Below are 18602 nucleotides of genomic sequence, written 5' to 3'. Positions count from 1 at the left end.
ACAGGGTGTGCATCCTGCTGCTGCAGAGATAACACAAATTGTTTGTGCTCTGCTTCAGCTAGAAGATAGCTTTCAGGGAAACAACACATCCTTATCATGCAAGTGTGTCACTTTGTGGTGTGACCATATTCACTGGCAATAAGAAAAAGGACAGAGAGCTTGTTGTCAGTGAACAGATTTAGGAAGTGGAGAGCTGGTCTATTAAGCCCTTTAAATTCTGGCTCATTTATACTGGGATTATCTAGTTTAGATGACCTTATCTTTGTGGTCCCCGAACCTTCTTAGCATTGCAGTTGTTAGGAGACTTGTCAAATTTGGAAAAAAATATGCTTATAGAGAAAAGTAAAGCAATTTCACTTTCCTATCTGTAAAATAGGAATCTCTGATCTGTCTAAATAAGAATGATCTTTGTCACTATGGATCTTCATGAACCCGTCTGACCTATCAGCCTGTTTAAAAAGAGAATAAATACCAAAAGGTAACATTAATAGTCTTTTTTCCTCCCAGGCTTCCTTCATTTTTTTCCCCTCTACCTGGCAAAGCTATCCCCACTAAAATGTGGTATGAAATGTAAATGTTTTAAGGAAGTCATGCTAGCTGCAGTACTGAACACCAAAACACATCACCAGCAAACCATCTTACACTGGAAAGCACAAGCTGCTTCTTTCTTTATGTTAGCCTCATAACAAGAGAGCACACTTCAGCAGGCGCACTCAGCTGATACCTCTCACTGCTGTTGGAGGTGTTACGCGTGATGGTTGTTCATCTGGTGCTGCTCGACCTCCTATGTTGGGAGAGCTCAGTCCCGTTCCTGTGAGCCCTATGGTGTGCAGCTTGCCAGTGGTAAGCAGCAGTCCCGAGGCAAGTTGGAGGTCACACCCAAATGCCATTTTAACGTGAAATCAAGTGCAGGATTGCTTTTGTTTCCAAGAGAAACAAGTGCAGGATTGCTTTTGTTTCCAAGAGAAACATTAACTACAGTGCCAGGCCGTACTGTGAACTGAGAGAAAGTACAGCTGCCAGGTACTGTTTAACGCGCCTAGCCTTCACAGTCCAAAGTTTAAAACAATGACAAGCTTAAAGCTTTGATAATGAAAATTGTGGCTGATTGGCTGTTTGGATTTTTTTTTTTCTTAAATTAACTTGCTTACACATCTCACCTTTACTGGAGGTGGAGCGGTGGTTGTTCGTCTGGTGCTGTTCGAGTGCCATCTGCTGTCTCATCCTGGTATGGCTGCCCTGAGACGAGAAAAAAGGTCTTAAACCCTGGCTTGCTGTTTTGCCTCCACAGGCAGAGCAGGTACTGGGGGGGAAAACAACACTGAGTGGGCACAGCTGGGTCTCCTATTGCTGCCAAACGTTTCATGCTTTGTAACAGGGTGTAGACACCTTAACGCACAGGATCATCTTCCACACCACGCAGACCCTTTCCTTTTTGCTTCAAGTAGCTGGAAACAGCTGTCAGTGCGATGGCTGGAGAGGCGTGCAGCTGTGCTGAGCCCAGGGACAAACATGTCCCACAAGGCGTGCCAGGGAGGGTCTCAGTTGCTGCTGAAAACGTTCACTTGCTCCCTCAGGAAGTTGATTAGAATAATTTAGGTAGGAAGCGGCTCCTAAGATCATCAAGTCCAGCTGTTAATTGCTGTACTTGGTGCTGCTCTGGAGGTCTGGTGGGTAGGGATGGGAGGAAGCCGAGTTCAAAGTGCGCTCCTCGGGGTTGTTAAACATGGAACAGATGGAGGCTGATAGCCCCCCCATCCGTCTATTTTTGAGCTAGCTGATTGCTCCAGGTAAACTGAATGGGAAAATTGTTGCTTGGAGTTCTGGTGGCAGCCTGTGTATAAACACGGGGCTTTAGGATTCTGCTCCGTGTGCCAGCTCACGGTACTTGCTAAGTGCTTTATTTAACCTAACTGTGACAGGGTGGGCACAAACCAACCGTGGAGACGGAAAACAGGAAAAAAAACACACCCGTACCGTAACACCACACGTACGAGTGCGCTACAATGCGGAATTTTCGTCATCCCCTCAGCCAGCCCCTTCCTCCTCCGCCCCCCAGCCAACCCCATAGTGCCCGTGAGGGAGTCGACGCCGCCTGCCCCATATTTACTAAGGGCACCCCTTTCCTTCCATTCACCCACTACCCTTAGCCAAGATGGCCTCCTGACGCCGGCGCCGCCACATTTGGTGTGGTCACCCCTTTTCGGAACGCTGCGGGGGGGGCGGGTGCCCTTAACCAAGATGCCGGCGGGGCGTGCCGGCGCCGCCATCTTGTCTGCGGGCAGGCGGCGTACCGCTGAGCTGGCCTTGCCGGCGGAGCGGGGCCTGCCGGGACCGAGCGGCGGCGGCGGCCGGGAGCGGTGAGGTGCGGGAAGGGCAGGGCAGGGCAGGGCAGGGCAGGGCAGGTGGGCGCCGGCCGGGCCCCGGGGGTGGCGGGTGGGCTCCACAGCCTCCTCAGGGCGACCTCCTCGGCCTCGCAACAACACCCACCTCGCATTCGGGCGTTGATTGTCAGATTTTCGTCTTTCTTTGCTGGGTTTGCTGAGGTTTGAGACAACCTGCCTGAACGTGTGCTGCTTCAGTCCTTCCAGAGCTGCTGCAGCCCCATGGCGACCTACCTGGAGTTCATTCAGCAAAATGAGGAGCGTGACGGCGTGCGCTTCAGCTGGAACGTGTGGCCCTCCAGTCGGCTGGAGGCCACGCGCATGGTTGTCCCCCTCGCCTGCCTCCTGACCCCGCTGAAGGAGCGTCCGGACCTGCCACCTGTGCAGTACGAGCCGGTGCTTTGCAGCAGGCTGACTTGCAAAGCGGTGCTCAACCCGCTCTGGTACGTATTTCTTAGCTGGGGATGTTGAGAGAGACGTTATCCTAATCTCCCTTATTCCCCTTTTTCTTAACCTGGTGCTCGTCAGCTTTCTTCGTTTAGTTGTAGTGAGTATGGTAAAAGCCATGCATGCCTAGCTGGACATGTTAGATGCCAGCTTATTGCTGGAGCTGCCAGAACCTGAGGAGAGAGGATTGTCTTCAGGAGGGCTGTTAAGCTGAAGGTAACGTGGAAACAGCCAATCCTGTTACCATCCCAGAGAATTTTGTGGTGGATGATGAAACGTAGAACAAACAAAGATGCTGGTTATACTGATATTGTCCAGTGGGCCGTCGTGTTCATTTGGTTTCCTGCTTTATACACATCCTGTTGGTTGTAGGTTATCTCCGATATGAGCATCTAGGTTTTCTTTGCAGTTTTGCTAAGAATTTAAGATGAAATCTTTGTCCCGAAATCATGCGGTGATTGTGCTTTGTGATTGTCCTCAGCATCGGGCTGAGGAAAAAGGAGGGAAACTAGTTAGAGGAAGTAGGAAGAGATCAAGCCTATGAAATAGGAATGTGGCTAGGCTTTACTGCACTAGCAATTATTGTATGTATTGGGCTGAGAAGAGTAAACTCCTTGGTGCAGTTTGTTCTGTGTTTGTACAGGATGTGGGTGGGTGGCTCCTGCTGCTCTGTGACTGGAGCACTTGCGTACTGCAGCTATACAAACAATAGGATCTCTGAGATAGGGCCAAGCATAGCAAAAGAATAATAAGGTGTAAACTTTTGCCTACCAAAGCCAGAGCTTCGGAGAGCTGTTGGTGGTCCCTCATGCTGACAAGCCTGGAAACAGCCAGGCTGGCTGAGGAAACAGTATTTTTGGCATTAGAACAAGAGTCTGAATCGCTACAAGCCTGTCATTGGAGCTGTAGTGTCTGGTATTTTGTTTCTTCTTTGGTGCTCTGAAGCAATGTAGATAACTGTGAAGCTGGGTTGTAAGATTGTTCCTACAGTTATACTAATGCCTCACCTTTTCCCTGCAGCCAAGTTGACTATCGAGCCAAGCTCTGGGCTTGTAACTTCTGTTTTCAGAGAAATCAGGTATGTTGAAAAAAGCCTCAGCCTTTCTATGTTTTCGGTGAGCCGTTTTATTGATGGCCTCCCCTGGCAAAGGATGTTAAAAAGAGCAGAAATTCCACCTGTCTAGATTTCGTCTCTTGGGCTTTTTCCCTTAATGAACCCAGGCCAGAGTACTTGTTAATGAGCCTGTTTTATGTGACACTTTGCCTTTTGCTTACAGTGGGATGAGTAAATAGCTGTCTGTACTGCTGGCTGCTGTTGTCTGTGCTTAGGAAAGCAGCAATACAGGGCTCTTGTCATGAATTAATCAGGTTGGCATGGTGGTAGTAAATAAAAAGTTGAATAACCACATCACAAGCAGGGCAGCCTCTGTACTGCAGAGGAGGGCCCTGCATTTCTGCCCTGCAAATTCCTTGTCCTAATTTTTGGTTCTGTTTTTCAGTTCCCTCCAGCCTATGCAGGCATATCTGAAGTCAATCAACCAGCAGAGCTTATGCCTCAGTTTTCAACAATTGAATATATTGTGCAGGTGAGTCGTAGGCAAGTTTGCAGCCCCCAGAGCTGTCTTGTTTGTGATATCTTTTGTATGTATTTGTTTTAATTAAGATAATGGAAATAAGTATGACTTATATAAGATGCTTAAGATAGGGCTCATTTTATTCTTTGACTGGAGTCATGATAAGTGTCATCCAGCATATGTACGTGCCTAGTAAACCCATCTCTTTCCACCTAGCGAGGTCCACAGACACCGTTGATCTTCCTGTATGTTGTTGACACGTGCTTGGAAGAGGAGGACTTGCAGGCACTGAAGGAGTCCCTCCAGATGTCCCTGAGTCTGCTGCCTGCTGATGCTCTGGTGGGGCTTATCACTTTTGGCAGAATGGTCCAGGTTCACGAACTGAGCTGTGAAGGGATTTCCAAGAGCTACGTCTTTAGGGGCACAAAAGACCTGACGGCTAAGCAAATACAGGTATGTCCTGCCAACTGTTAGGCCAGTGGCTTGTTCCTGTTAGCTCTGTTGACACCACTGCTGTCTTTCAAGCTCTGAGGGAGGAAGGAAGGTTCAGTGCTCTTTATTATTTGTTATGCCGTTACCTTCCCAGTGCCTCTCCTGTCTTTTTGTCATTGCGAATGTTTAGAAGCTTGTCCAAGATAGATCCATCATGCAAGATACAAAAATTCTATTGATGACTTCCTAATGGGGATGTAAAGATCAGTTATTTCACAGTTTTTAATTTACTTAGTGCCACAGCACTGCAGGCCATGGTCTATATTGCTTGACAACAAATAATGTTTAGCGTTTGAATATTACACCTCCTCTACCTCTTTTTTTCTGTACCGTAGGATATGCTTGGGCTTTCAAGGCCAGCTGTCCACGTTCAACAAGGAAGACCTCTTCAGACTCAGGAGCAACCTGCTGTTTCAAGCAGGTAAGTGCTACATCAACACAGCAGAAGAGCAGGGAAGATGTTTTATGACCCTTTGGGATCACACTTCTAAACCTAGGTTTCTTAAGAGGAATTTTTGTAAGAAGACTTAAATGGTATTGTCTTGTCACAGTTATTTCCCTCCGTCATGGGATATGTATGGATGGGATTTACTAGAGCAATGCTTTATGCTTCTGTAGTATCTTGGTTTTGCAGTTGCAAGAATGTAATTGCCATTTGGGCTGGATTTCTACTTAAAAAGTATAAGGTAGCAGTCTTTAGAATGCATGTTGTTCAGGGGTTGTATGTGTTTAGAGCAAGGGTCTTTTGGTTCACTGGCCAACAGGGACCTTGTTTGAGTAACATTTCTACCTGTCACCTTCTATTCCTTGCCTAATCAAGTCCAAAAAAAGATTGGCAGGCAGGCAGTGACCGTGAACAATGAAGCTGTATTTGCCTTTGTTGAACACAGTGTTTTCTTCCTCAGCTCCTCTTTTTCAATGTGTTTTGGTATACAAAATCACCATTGAAGCCCCTTTCTTATGCTTTGTGTGATTTTTGCTTTCTCCTTGGTTCCTGATGACTTGCTTTGGTCAATTCTGTTATTTTGCCCAGGCCTGTTATCTAGGAAAGTTTGTACGTGAAGGAGTGTGCCACATGACTTTTTGCTTCTGATAACTCTGTCTCAGGCCAATTTAAGCGTGCTAGGAACAGAGGCACTTTTCTTCTCTTAAACTGAAAGGATTTGTAAGCAGGAAAACATTTTATTTTTTTCAGGTTTCTGCAGCCAGTTCATAAGATTGACATGAATTTAACAGATCTCCTGGGAGAACTGCAAAGGGACCCGTGGCCAGTGACCCAGGGAAAGAGGCCTTTACGTTCCACTGGAGTAGCTCTTTCGATTGCTGTTGGCTTGTTAGAGGTACTGTAACTGCTGCTGTTTCTTTGAGATGAGCTGTCTTTGCTGAGACACGTGCAGGTCTCAGTCCAGCTTGGTTTGCGTCCCCTTTACATTGGGATGCAGCGGTGCATTTTGTCTCTACTGGCATTTGACAAGAGTTAGCACCAGCTGGTGTAGAGTGGGCTGGGAATTTACATCTAAATGTAAATTACATTACAAAGGATGCAGGTGTTTAAAGGTCTCTGATCCTTGTGCATATGGCCATGTGGAGTTGATTGCATGTACTGGGTTTATCCGAGGGTCATCTGAGATATATGTAGAAAGAACAGAAACTGCCTACTTCCTGTTGTGAAGCTTCACGTAGCTTGAGCCTAAACCAGAGGGTGCCCGACAGGAAATGCATTGCTGTTTGTCAAGGCTGCCTCTGACAGCGATGGGTTCCTAATGATTTTGCAGCAGAGCAAGCAGATGCTTCTCTAAAGAAAGTATTATCCTTTTTAAACACCCTCTTTCTCTCCCTGCTCTCTAATGTAAGGCCTTATTTTTATTTTAGGGCACGTTTCCAAACACAGGGGCCAGAATAATGCTGTTTACAGGTGGGCCACCAACGCAAGGACCGGGCATGGTGGTGGGAGATGAACTGAAGACACCCATTCGTTCGTGGCATGACATAGAGAAGGACAACGCAAGGTTCATGAAGAAGGCCACCAAAGTAGGTGCTGGTGTCAGCTGGGGGCAAAGGCACACGCAGCAGCATAGGCTTGTTGCATGGCATGGTGTGTTTAAAGACAAAAACAGTGTTCTGAGTGTTGGCACATGACAAACCCATGTAGACAGCTGTCCAATATCCTTCTTCAGGGAACAAACATCTTACTTTCTTGCTATGGGAACAGTATGTCTGTTATATAACACATACAACATGCATATATTTGTATGTGTCCATGAAATGTACGAGTCTTTCTGTGTGTTAAGGTCAGGGGAATGGTGAAAGAGACTTGCTGCTAGTTACTTCTCCAGCCTGGTGTTGTGCCTTCTCAGAGAAGTATTTCAGTGTTATTTCCTAGCTGATGGTGGGTGGAGAGCTTTGTATCTTCTTCGGGGAAGAGGGGAAAATAAAGCCTGTTCTCCCAAGAACTGGTAGCTTCCACAAAGGGTCCTTTATCTCTTGACATACAAAAGAACAGTCAAAATTTCAGGCATGAGATGTGCCTGGCAGCTTAGAGGAAGCAGTATCATACGTGTCCTCTTTACTATCATCTAGAAACCTTTGAATTTCTAGTATGTTATCACTGATAGAGTCCGTGCTTGGATGAGGGTAGCAGTTCATGTCTTCTCTGTACCTGTGACTTGCAATTCAAGCTTATCCAGGGAGGGAGAAGTGTGCTCAGGCAGAGAGCTGTTTACCTTTACAGTGCTGGTATTGGCTTAGTTTGTGCTTTGTGCTTCAATGTGTTGTCCTTGGCTGGAGAGCAGAAGAAACGTTGCCTGATGCAGCATCCTCAACACTGTGTGCGTTGTCTCTTCTCCCCAGCACTATGAGACTCTGGCCAACCGCACTGCAGCCAACGGGCACTGCATCGACATCTACGCCTGCGCCCTGGATCAGACCGGACTGCTGGAGATGAAATGTTGTGCAAACCTCACCGGGTATGTTCGCAGCAGGAAACGCAAAGGTGGCACCTGCATTTTTTTGGAGGGGGAAAATGGCTCAGAAAGCAGTTAGTTTGCTATCAAGACGAAAGGGAGAGATTTTTGTCGTTTTATTCTAAACTGTGGTTTGAATTTGCCAGGAGTTATATGGCAAACATCCCCTGATCCCAGTCCACATTTCTGAAGTCTCAGAGTAGCACATGAATTAACACTGCTGGTAGAAAACTTGATGTCCTGCTTTTGAGAAAGGTATTCTAAAGCATGGTGCAACGTGTCTTTTGCAAATGCCTTTTGCCTCCTTCAAATGCCTTGGCAGGTAACCAGCGTCCTTCACAGAATTGATGGGATGTAGATTCCATGCACTGTGGTGCGTGCATGACTGAAGCACCATCAGAAGAGCAGAGCTTCAGGCACGGAGGGCAGAAGCTTTCTTTGTGTGGGCAAGGTTTTCTCTGCTTAACAGTTCATTTTGCTTTCTCAGGGGAAGTAGGCTGAGCAAAGTTCTCTGGGTTGAGATATTTGTAACCCCTGGAACATGAGCATTTTTAAGGTAGCTGAAGGGATGGCAAGATAAACAGTTGAGAAAGCAAGCTGGCAAAGACAGAGCCTTAGCTTGTTTGGCTTTGGAGGCATTCATTAATCTGTGTTCTCTAATATGAATTCTACCTATGCAAATGCATGCTTTTAAAACAGTTTTTGCCCGTGTTTGCATGCATGAGAGTTGGGGAGGGGTGTATCCTTTGTGATTTACTTCTAGTTTCCAATTGTTTCAATTTCTTTTTATCTTTTTATTTTCCTCTTAGAGGACACATGGTGATGGGAGACTCCTTCAACACTTCTCTCTTCAAGCAGACCTTCCAGCGGGTTTTTAACAAAGGGTTCAATGGGGACTTTCGGATGGCTTTTGGTGCAAGTTTGGAAGTGAAGGTGAGAGTCCAGTTAAATTGGCTGACATTAATGGGAAAATGCAAGTGCTGTTGATTGGAAAAGCTGATTAAGTATCTGTGTTGTAGAATTTTCTACGTGTTTGAGGTCAGCTGAAGTGCCTGTTTTGGAAGAAGTACCATAACGGATTGAGTGGAGGGATTTTTGTTTAAAAGCTTATTAAATTTTTTTTTCTTTCTTAAAAGTAAAATTCTGAACTTTGCTTTTCCTCACTCAGCAAGTAACATTTCTTACTCTCTCATGGTGACTGTGGATATGTCTCCACTGTTAAAATGTGGCCACGTAGGTACTCCTATGTTCACCAGCTGTAGCAGTAGGTGACCTGGGAAGGTACTCAAAGATGCTTTTCGTGGTAGCCATGTACATTCAATTTATGATAAAAGCTGAGCAGCTGATTCAGTGCGTATGTTCTGTTCTACTAACTTTTTGTTTTTTGAAAACTTTTTTGACCTTGTTCTAGACCTCTAGGGAGCTGAAAATTGCGGGAGCTATTGGACCATGTGTATCCTTGAATGCTAAAGGACCATGTGTTTCTGAAAATGTAAGTTTCCAATATGGGAAAAAAAACAAAAACAAACATACTGAAGTAGGAAACAGAGTGCAAAATTTCTGGCTAGACCTACAGGTCAGCTAGAATGTGAGAGTTTTCAAGAAGAGCGATTTGGAAACATCCCTAGGAAAAGGCATTTTTTCCTAGATTAAGTTCTTGCCCTATAAAATCTTCTTGTAACCGCGTGCCCTTCAGTAACTTAATCCATACCCAGAAGATAAGAAATGCAGAAGGACTGCCATGACTTGTATCTCTGATTGGAATTTAACAGCTTGCCTTACCCACTGCCAGAGACAAAAAGGCTCTTTTCTCTTCAATTCTATGCAGGAACTTGGAATTGGAGGAACGTCTCAATGGAAAATTTGTAGTTTGGATCCCAGCACAACTCTGGCCATTTACTTTGAAGTGGTAAATCAGGTCAGCCCTTGGTTTTCTCTTTTTGGTCTTCATTTTTACAAGCCGAGTAGTTGTAACAGGGCCAGGAAATGAAATGGCATTGCTTGTGTTGTCAATGGATGGTTGTAAAGTGCCAAAGTAATTTTCTTAGAGGTTGTTTCCATATGCATAAATTGCATGACGTTTTTACTTTGTACAAGAACTGCATTCTTTCTTCTTGTCTTCTTCTGATGGCATTCATTTACAAAGGAGAAATAGTCTTTTTGCTGTTAGGTGCTCTGGAGAATAAAAGGACAATTGCTTTCAAATTCTTGGAGAATTGATCCTCTAAGTTGTAATATGAGATGGCTCACAAGCAGATGTTTTTCTATTCTCTTGTCCATCTCAAGCTTGAACTTATTCTGTGATTATTCAGTTGATGCCCTGGAGTTGTTCCTGTAGAGTACAGAGCTATGGCAAAGCCAGCCTGTATTGAAGGCTTACCTTATTTCGTTTGCAGCACAATGCACCGATTCCTCAGGGAGGCCGAGGGGCAGTGCAGTTTGTCACTCAGTATCAACACTCCAGTACACAGAAACGCATTCGTGTCACCACCATAGCCAGAAAGTGAGTATCTCGTGCCAGTTCTTTGGCAGAATGGCAGAAACTTCAGCACAGTCTGTGCTGGAATTGTTTTAGCTTTTTATTGCATGCATCGGCCACAGAGTATTTGGCACAGGGGGAATAAATCTGGTGTGGGTTTTGCTGAAGATGAATGCACTAACCCTTTACTAATCCTTTAGCTGGGCAGATGCACAGAGTCAACTCCAGCACATAGAAGCTGCGTTTGACCAGGAAGCAGCTGCTGTGCTGATGGCACGACTAGGAGTGTACAGAGCTGAATCTGAGGAGGGACCTGATGTCCTGCGGTGGCTGGACAGGCAGCTGATCAGACTGGTAAGACCAGTAGGCTGCAGTTGAGTGCAGTCTTAATTCAAATAAAAGTGGTCTATTGGAATGAAAACACCATTCTTTTTCCAGGTTGACTTGTTTCATTGTGTTCTGATCACGGTCCCATAGTTGTAGCATGTGATATTTGGAAGACAATATGATTGGTAAATTTGTGGTGGGTTAGGTAAGCATCCCATTGTGCTGAAGGGGCCAAACCTGAGATGAAAGAAGTGGTAGTGGAACCACGATATTGCAGGTGCGAAGGGACCTCTGGAGGTCTCAACACCCTGTTCAAGCAGGGCTAGTTTTGTATTACAGCAGGTTGCTCTGGGTCTTGTTCAGGTGAGTTTTGAAGATCTCCAAGGATGGAGGTTGTCTTGCTTCTTGACAGCCTGTTTCAGTGATTGATCACAGTTACTGTGACTTACTACTTTTTTATTATATGCGGTCAGAATTTCCATTTCTACAGCTACCCATTAGATAGTTGCAGACAGCACAATATGACCCCAGATCCCACTTCACTAGGCTGAACAAACTCAGCTTCTTCAGCCTCTGTCCCTGCATTGGGCCCTCCAGCCCCTGACCAGCTTGGTGGCATCTGCGAGGCTCACTTCAGTACGTCCTCTTATGTCTTGCACTGGGAAGCCTCAAACTGGACACAGCATTCAGATGGGCTCTCACCAGTACAAACTTGAGAGGAGTTGTCACTTCGCAGCTAATGGCATTGTCCTGTGTCCTCATACTGTCTCTTTCTTCAGATTCCACAGGCTTAAGCTGCCTTAAACCAAGTCAGTTCCAGCTTTTTCTGAACACCTGTGCAGATTTGATACTAACAGTTATGGCACATCAAAAACTGAAAAAAACAGCCAGCGTCAGATAGGAATTTGAGTACTGAAACACACATGGGCATGCCACATGCTGAAATGTTTGTAGAGTCATTTATAGTTGATAAAGAGGTTTTAAATTGATAAATTTTGGTAAGGATGCTTCTTATTTTCAGTGAAGCAGTTAACGAAATTCCAGTTTGCTGCTGCTCTAGAAGGAAGCAGAATTGATGCTGAAGTGTTTTGTAGTGTACAAAGTAGCTTAAGTGTGATGTAGTATCCCTGATCCAATGGAAAAATGGATGGTACTAGAAGCGCTATTTCTTTCATTCTTAGATAACTTTGAATCTAGATTCAAAATTCTAGATTTTTCTTAGTGAGTCGTCATTCTCATTCCAGTTAGATACAGAAGTCACTGACATATGTAACAAATTTAAAGGGTATTCTTATTTTACTTCTTGTTGTTCCATTCATGACTTGGTTGCTGTGTTTAAAACCATGTTATTACTGACGGATGTGTGTGAGGGAGAGAGAACCAAATATGCATTTTGCTTCCTACAGTGTCAGAAATTTGGACAATACAACAAAGATGATCCCAACTCCTTCAGATTGTCGGAATCATTTTCTTTGTATCCCCAGGTAAGAATTTATCTTCTTGGAGCTCTGGGAAAAGTGCGCAAGGGTGAGTGAGAGTGATGATAAAGCATCTAGTACCGTCCCTCAGATTCACGAGGGAAGGAACAGATGCTTTTTGAATTTGGTCGGCTGGTCCTGTGGTTGAGTGCTGCAAATGACTGGTAATGAGGAGTTCACTGGGAGATTTTTTTTCCAAAGAATTTGTTGTTCACATGTACAAATTTCTGAGTACAGAGCTTTCAGCGTAACCTTACTGATACTTCTCTTCTTGCTCATCTTTCTGTTGCAGTTCATGTTCCATTTGCGACGCTCCCCATTCCTGCAGGTCTTCAATAACAGTCCAGATGAATCTTCTTATTACCGTCACCACTTTGCTAGGCAAGATTTGACCCAGTCTCTCATTATGATCCAGCCTATCCTTTATGCTTATTCTTTCCATGGACCTCCTGAGGTAAGCCTGTCTTTAACCGAAAGAGGTGGATCAAACCACGATAACAAGCATTCAGTCAGAATAACAATAGTTCGTCAAAAAAGCCCATGTATTTTTTAATCGAGGTAATTACTAGGGGATGACTTGGGATGATGTAAAATATACATTATATTTTCAGTCGGCTTTCTTTCAGTATGTAAATCATACTTTCAGTAGGCTTTTAAAACGCATACGCAGCAAAGAAAAACCACCAAAAACCAAACACCTGGTGAATCTTGAAGCTCTCGGTAGCGCTTCCGTTTGTCTGCCAGAGGCTGCCTCTACTGTGTAAGTCAGCAAGCTTCAGCCTTGCAGGTCATAATCTCTCACCAGCTGCTTGTTTTCAGCTGTTTATGCAGCACTGTTAAACTGCTGGAGAAACTCTGACAGCGACCTTGAGTGGAGTGTGTCTGGCAGGAAAGAAATACAGAAGCTGCTGGAGTAACATTTTAAAACATTCTTGGCAGCATTTGCCAGAGTCCCTGTATTTTTTTTTTTTGAAACTTTTGCTCAAGATCACTTCAAACTAAATTTGATAGCCATAGAAATTGCTTTCACATGCATTTCATAAAGTAGCTGAGGACCTGCTGCTCCATTCATTGATGCCCCAGGAGGCTGATGGTGCTCTGCAAGGCATTCTCATGGGCTGAGCAGCCCTCGACAGTCTCCTCTGTACACGCGTGGCTGAGCAAACTGTTCCCCCCCAGCTGTGCAGGTTAATACAGTTCTGAGGGCGCCGTAGCGACTGACCTTCTTTGTTTTCTGCAGCCGGTGCTTTTGGACAGCAGCAGTATTCTTCCTGACAGAATCCTACTGATGGATACTTTCTTCCAGATAGTTATTTACCTTGGTGAGGTACGGTGAAATGCGTTCTTGCTCTCTGTTTGCACTCTTCCTCCTGCCATGCAGGCAAACAATGTCACTGTTAGTACAAAATGAACCGCTTTGCTAGCGTAACAACATCATATACATGTTGCCAGTTGTAATGCACAAAAACCCTACAGGAGTAGCTAAGGGTGTGTTCTGCAGTGAGCAATGGCTATCATGTTAGCTTGGTAACGCAGGTGAACTCTTCTTGCCGTGCCTGGAAAAGGCCAGAGAAGGATGAAACTCAGCAGGGCAGAGGGAGCTGCAGTTTGTTTTGTCAGATACGCGACATAGTTGGTTACTGGGTTTTGACACTAAAATACTGCTACTCTGAAAGAAATCAGTTATGAATTTTGCCTGTTTCTGCTTGTAAATGTTGGATATTCTCGAGGTCTGCTCCTGTATTCCTTCCATCATCACTGACATAAGCACTTAGGTGCAGGCTACTTCTGAACCTTCAGACCAATATCCAAAGCTGGCTTGTTCTCCTCTTCTTTCTCTGGCAATGTCCCTTTTATTTTATGCCTTTTTAACTCCCGTCATATCCTTTCAGTCCTGCCTGGGGAGTAGTCCACATGCAGTTTCTTTTACCTAAACATGAAATCGAATTGGAATTTAAATGAACTCATCTTGGCTTACGGTCAAACATTCCTATTAGTGAATTTTTTTGGAGGTGTCTTAACTCTTCCCTTCATTTTTGAACTGAGCTATTGATATTTAATGACTGTTATTAGAATGCTTAAATTTTGGTACGATAGCTTGCAGCAGCTCCATTATTGGCTCCCAACATTCCTCCATGTAGTGTATGTTCTCTCTGAGAAGAGATCAGGGATATGTGAGTGACGTGAGCAGGAGTTGAATGGTGGAGTCAACAACGATAAATCTTCCGAAGTTACCTTAACCAGTGTCTCCATATCTCAACTGTTGCGAAGTAACACACTCAGCAGCTGGGTAAAATTAGACAAAGGAAGAATGAGGTGTGTGATCTGCCGATGTACGGAGCAATTGTCAGTTACCAGTGTCACTTGAAAATAGGGTAGTACCATGGCTGCTCCATTTAAGTCAAATTTGAGTCAAATTCAAAATGTCAGTGATTTTATAGCTGCTTGGTACTTTTATGTCAATGCAGGCTGAAACATAATGCCTTGAAGTTTTCTTTGAACAAATTGTTCTTGTATTGCACAGACTGCTACCCAATTTTGTGTTGAGTGCCTTTTCTTAAATTAAGGGACAGAAACTAAACAATATTATTGACAGAACAGTGAAAGCTTGTTTGTCCTGTGTTCTGTAAGCAGAAGCATGTGTAATGTTCTACTGCCTGAAGAAGCCCCAGTTAAAAAGGGGAGGCTTGTAGACATCTCTACCACTTTTTAATTTCTTCCCTGTCAATAGACTATTGCACAGTGGCAGAAAGCTGGTTACCAAGACATGCCTGAATATGAAAACTTCAAGCACCTACTGCAAGCCCCACTGGATGATGCCCAGGAAATCTTGCAGACTAGATTCCCAATGCCACGTTACATCCACACGGAACACGGGGGCAGTCAGGTAAGGAGGTTTATTCAGGAACACTTTCTGTTGAATAAAGCAAATACCTGTCTTTTCCTGCTTTACAAAAGGGGTGGTTTTGTAAGTTAAATACAGTGATAATTTAGCCTTTAAAAGTACAGAGCTTATATATTTTTCTCATGAGCTCTTACTGCCACTTTTTTCCTTTAATAAGCCAGTCACTCTCTGGATATGCTTTTGAAATCTGAGGATGGAAGGTGGGGGGAAAAAAGCTTAAATATATTTATTTATTCCCCAAAGAAAAAGTGGGAAATCAGTGACTTGGCTCTGTATCTAAACTTACTCAAGACAGGGAGTGCGGTTAGTTTGCCATGACCATAAGTCACACTGAATGATTGAACATCTGTTCCTTTATTCTTGGATGCCAGATGAGGATATAAAATAGTTCCTATTTTTGTTCTTTCTGGAATTGCAGTAGTTCAGTGCTTGTCTCTGGCTGCGTTGTCTGTAGGAGTGAAGAAGCAGGAATCGGTAATCCAAACCAGAATTTTGGTGTTAATTTCTGATGATATGAGTGTTACCCTGGTTCTCCATTGACCTCTTTTCTACAGTGCAGATGGGGACTTGCAAGGGATGCAGCTGGTGACGTGGCTGTGTCACGTGGAACCAGAGCTGCCCTGCCAAGCAGGCACCACTTGCTGCAGCAGAGCTATGTCTCTTGGACAGACCTTCAAGGTGACGTCCTCCCTTTCAAAATGAAGGTGCCCATAGGGAACTGCCACCACCTGGTGGTAAAGTCCCTTCCCTGCTGTTACTTTGTAGATAATGCAATCAGCAGAACTTGCTGCTCTCTTTTTGAGACAACAGGAAAATGTCCCAAGTTTTAAGTTCAGTAAAATTGTCTATGGAGCAGGGCTATTTCTGAACTTCAAACCTGTTTAAGTTAAACTAGCACATTGCTTGTAAAAGCAGAGGAAAATCACTATTCATGTATCTAAGGTGGTAAGTCTTACGAGAGCTGACAAGTCTGCCATTTTGTAAAAACAGTTTTCCCATGTTTTGTCTTAATAGGCCCGGTTCCTCTTGTCTAAAGTGAACCCTTCACAGACCCACAATAACCTCTATGCATGGGGACAGGTAAGCAGTGGAAGAGCTGCTTATGTTTGGGAATGCTGTAAAATGTACATCTACATATTTGTCTGCGTAGGGGCAGTCCTGCTTCATCACATGGTATTTGGCCACAAACTGGCTATATTTGTCCTGCTCTTACCTAATGGCTGTTTGCAAGACATCTTTGCTTGGATTTGAAAATTTTACAGTGAAAATTTTACAGTACAGTTCTTTGTACTGCAAAGTACAAAGAAGCAAGGTTACTTCTATGCACCAAACGTTTTATGATGGAATTACTGGTTGAAATTGTAATAGCAGTGCTTTTGCCCCTTTGATCTCCCTCTCATGTAGCTGCCTGTGTAGGGCACAGACCAGGAGAGTGTATTTGGTGGCTGCTACTGATGGGTGCAGCTAAGTTGATACAGGAACTCCTACATGTTCTAGATGACCTGACATAGAAGTTTGTTTTCACCATTTGCTATAACTCTGATGTAAAATCTGTAGGACATAGTGTATTTATTCTTTTGGAAAAAGTAACTAGCATATGGATACATATCTATTTTTTATGCAAATAACAGGTATTTACACTTCGTATCTTGTTTGTGTAGAGCTTTGGGCAGAAAACTTCCTATTGCTTTAGAAAGAAGAGACGTTTTTGCTGTAGCTGCAGATGGCACTGAAGGATGTTGTCAGTGCTGTAATCAAAGAGTGGTCTCTTTTGAGTAGGTCTGTCCTTTATAAGGAAAAGGTGATTGATTTAATAGGCAATTAGCGTTAGTAGACTGCTGACCTCTGATTTGGTTTCAGTTAGTCCCTGGTGTTAATGTTATTTTAGACTCATTTTTTTTTTTGTTAACTTGTCTGCAGGAATCAGGAGCTCCAATCCTGACAGATGATGTTAGTCTCCAGGTATTCATGGACCATCTGAAGAAACTGGCAGTTTCAAGTGCATCGTGACTTGGATCTGACAGAAGCAAGAACAGAAGAATTACATGGATCATGTTGATTACAAAAGTGGAATGATCTATTTACATTTCCTTCTCTTTTAGAATACAGTTTTTAAATATTGAATGAAATAAATATGTGGGGAGAGTTTTGTACTTTGCCCTTTTAGATATTAATTTATTTGTATTCCTTTTTGTCTCTATTGTTTACTCTATCTCTTTCATACTGTAATTAGAGTTAAAGTAGCCCTTAGCACTCTTTACCTTATTTTGTAATGTTCTTTGCTTTTAAAAGGTGTATTTTAGCAACCTGTATTAACGAAAAATAAAACCGGGTAAGGAAGGCATTAATAGCTGGTGCAATCCCCAGCGTGGCTGGACGCACGATGGACTTGGCCTACCTCCTTTCCACTTTTGAAAAATGAAACACTGGGCTGCGTAGAAACTATTAAAATTAACTTCAGTCGCTGTTGCCTAAGCGCTTACTTGGGGAAGGTTTGAGGGAGGGTTTGAGGGCGGGGCGGGGCGGGGCGGGGCGGGCCCGGCCGCGTAATGGCGTCGCGCCGCCGCCATGTCCCGCCCCCCGGGGGCGCAGGCGGATGATGGCGGCGAGGGCGGCTCTGTGGAACGCCCGCTGGGCCCTGCTCTACTCGCTGGGCGGCTGGACCGCGCTGGGCGGCATGGTGCACTACAGCTACCACAGCGCCGGGGCTGGGGCCGGTACGGGGACGGGAGGGCTCGCCTGAGGGGCCGGGGGTGCTGAACGTAGACCCCGGCCTCAGGGGATGAGGCAGGGGGGTGTCCGGGAGTGCTGCTGGCTAGCTGTGCCCCCCACCCGAGCTAGGTGCTTGGTGCTCCTGTAGTTCCTCCTCAGCAGGCTGCTGGTAGGAAATAACAGAACCGAAATGTTCACAGCAGTGAAACATTTTAGTACTAAACATTTTTTTTTTCCATTCCTTAGAGAATGAAAATCATCCTCCACCAGAGGACTCAGTCTCTCGAGAAGTAGTCGTTACAGATACACCTATAGGATTAAAAATCACAACGGTAACAACGTATAACAAGGACTTTGTGTCTCCTGCTACTCGGCTGCTCAGGCATGTGAAATCTTTCTTTGACCCTGCTGATAGCCCTCCTTCTGAAAAGTGAGTAGTCTGGAAAATTGAACTCTGTGCTGCTGGGGGAGAGCCGGCTTGTCTGAGAAAGTCGTCCTGGAGCATGGCGCCACACCGTCGAACGAAAACTTTCTCGTCTTGTTGAAACAGCAGCTCCATCACTGAAATCACTTTGCAAAACTTGTAACCTTCTCGTCTGCTGAGATCAATGCTGTGTTTGCACTTGTACTCAAATTATTAAACATGAATAGTTCATCTAAGAGTGTTGTGAGATGTTAATGAGCCTGTGTGCTGCCTGGTGTCCTGTGCCCGATAGTCTGACCATGTACCTGTTGCAGCTTTTTGTGAAGATTTCCCAGCTCAGTGGTGGTGTTTGTTCAGTTACAAGCATGAAGATTTTTCTGAAAGACCAATCTAGCTTTGTATTGTGTAACATGGGGC

The 18602-nt window shown here is 44.5% G+C and overlaps 1 protein-coding gene and 1 long non-coding RNA gene across 3 annotated transcripts in view; one reads left to right on the top strand and one right to left on the bottom strand.

Annotated features, from left to right (window-relative positions):
- LOC121068427 overlaps positions 1-2627 on the bottom strand; it is a 7015-nt gene extending 4388 nt beyond the window's left edge. The window contains exons 1-2 of the long non-coding RNA XR_005818865.1: positions 2491-2627; positions 1161-1239 (exon numbers count right to left, since the gene is read on the bottom strand). This is a non-coding gene — a long non-coding RNA (uncharacterized LOC121068427). The remainder of the gene's footprint in view (positions 1-1160; positions 1240-2490) is intronic.
- Positions 2215-18414, top strand: SEC23B (SEC23 homolog B, COPII coat complex component). 2 transcript variants are annotated; one of them, XM_040553601.1, is made up of 21 exons: positions 2215-2365; positions 2592-2827; positions 3852-3909; positions 4331-4417; positions 4622-4858; positions 5233-5318; positions 6093-6237; positions 6770-6928; positions 7748-7863; positions 8670-8793; positions 9272-9352; positions 9689-9778; positions 10257-10363; positions 10540-10693; positions 12073-12150; positions 12437-12598; positions 13385-13471; positions 14876-15031; positions 16064-16129; positions 16970-17766; positions 18008-18414. In XM_040553601.1, the coding sequence occupies exons 2-20, from the start codon at positions 2607-2609 to the stop codon at positions 17057-17059; spliced, it is 2304 nt and encodes a 767-aa protein (XP_040409535.1). In that variant the 5' UTR covers positions 2215-2365; positions 2592-2606; the 3' UTR covers positions 17060-17766; positions 18008-18414. The 2 variants fall into 2 exon arrangements, with proteins under 2 accessions (XP_040409535.1, XP_040409536.1); XM_040553602.1 differs by having other exon boundaries at positions 2221-2360.
- The last annotated feature ends 188 nt before the right edge of the window (positions 18415-18602 follow it).

This window comes from Cygnus olor, chromosome 3 (assembly GCF_009769625.2).
Source record: "Cygnus olor isolate bCygOlo1 chromosome 3, bCygOlo1.pri.v2, whole genome shotgun sequence".
Lineage (NCBI taxonomy): Eukaryota > Metazoa > Chordata > Aves > Anseriformes > Anatidae > Cygnus > Cygnus olor.
The sequence above is the reverse complement of the archived record's forward strand: the minus strand, read 5'-3'. Positions and strand labels throughout refer to the sequence as shown.

Coding starts and splice junctions, on each gene's coding strand:
- SEC23B (XM_040553601.1), top strand. CDS start 2,607: ATGGCGACCTACCTGGAGTTCATTCAGCAAAATGAGGAGCGTGACGGC. Junction 9,779..10,256: donor ACTTTGAAGTGGTAAATCAG/GTCAGCCCTTGG, acceptor TTTCGTTTGCAG/CACAATGCACCGATTCCTCA. Junction 13,472..14,875: donor TAGTTATTTACCTTGGTGAG/GTACGGTGAAAT, acceptor CCCTGTCAATAG/ACTATTGCACAGTGGCAGAA.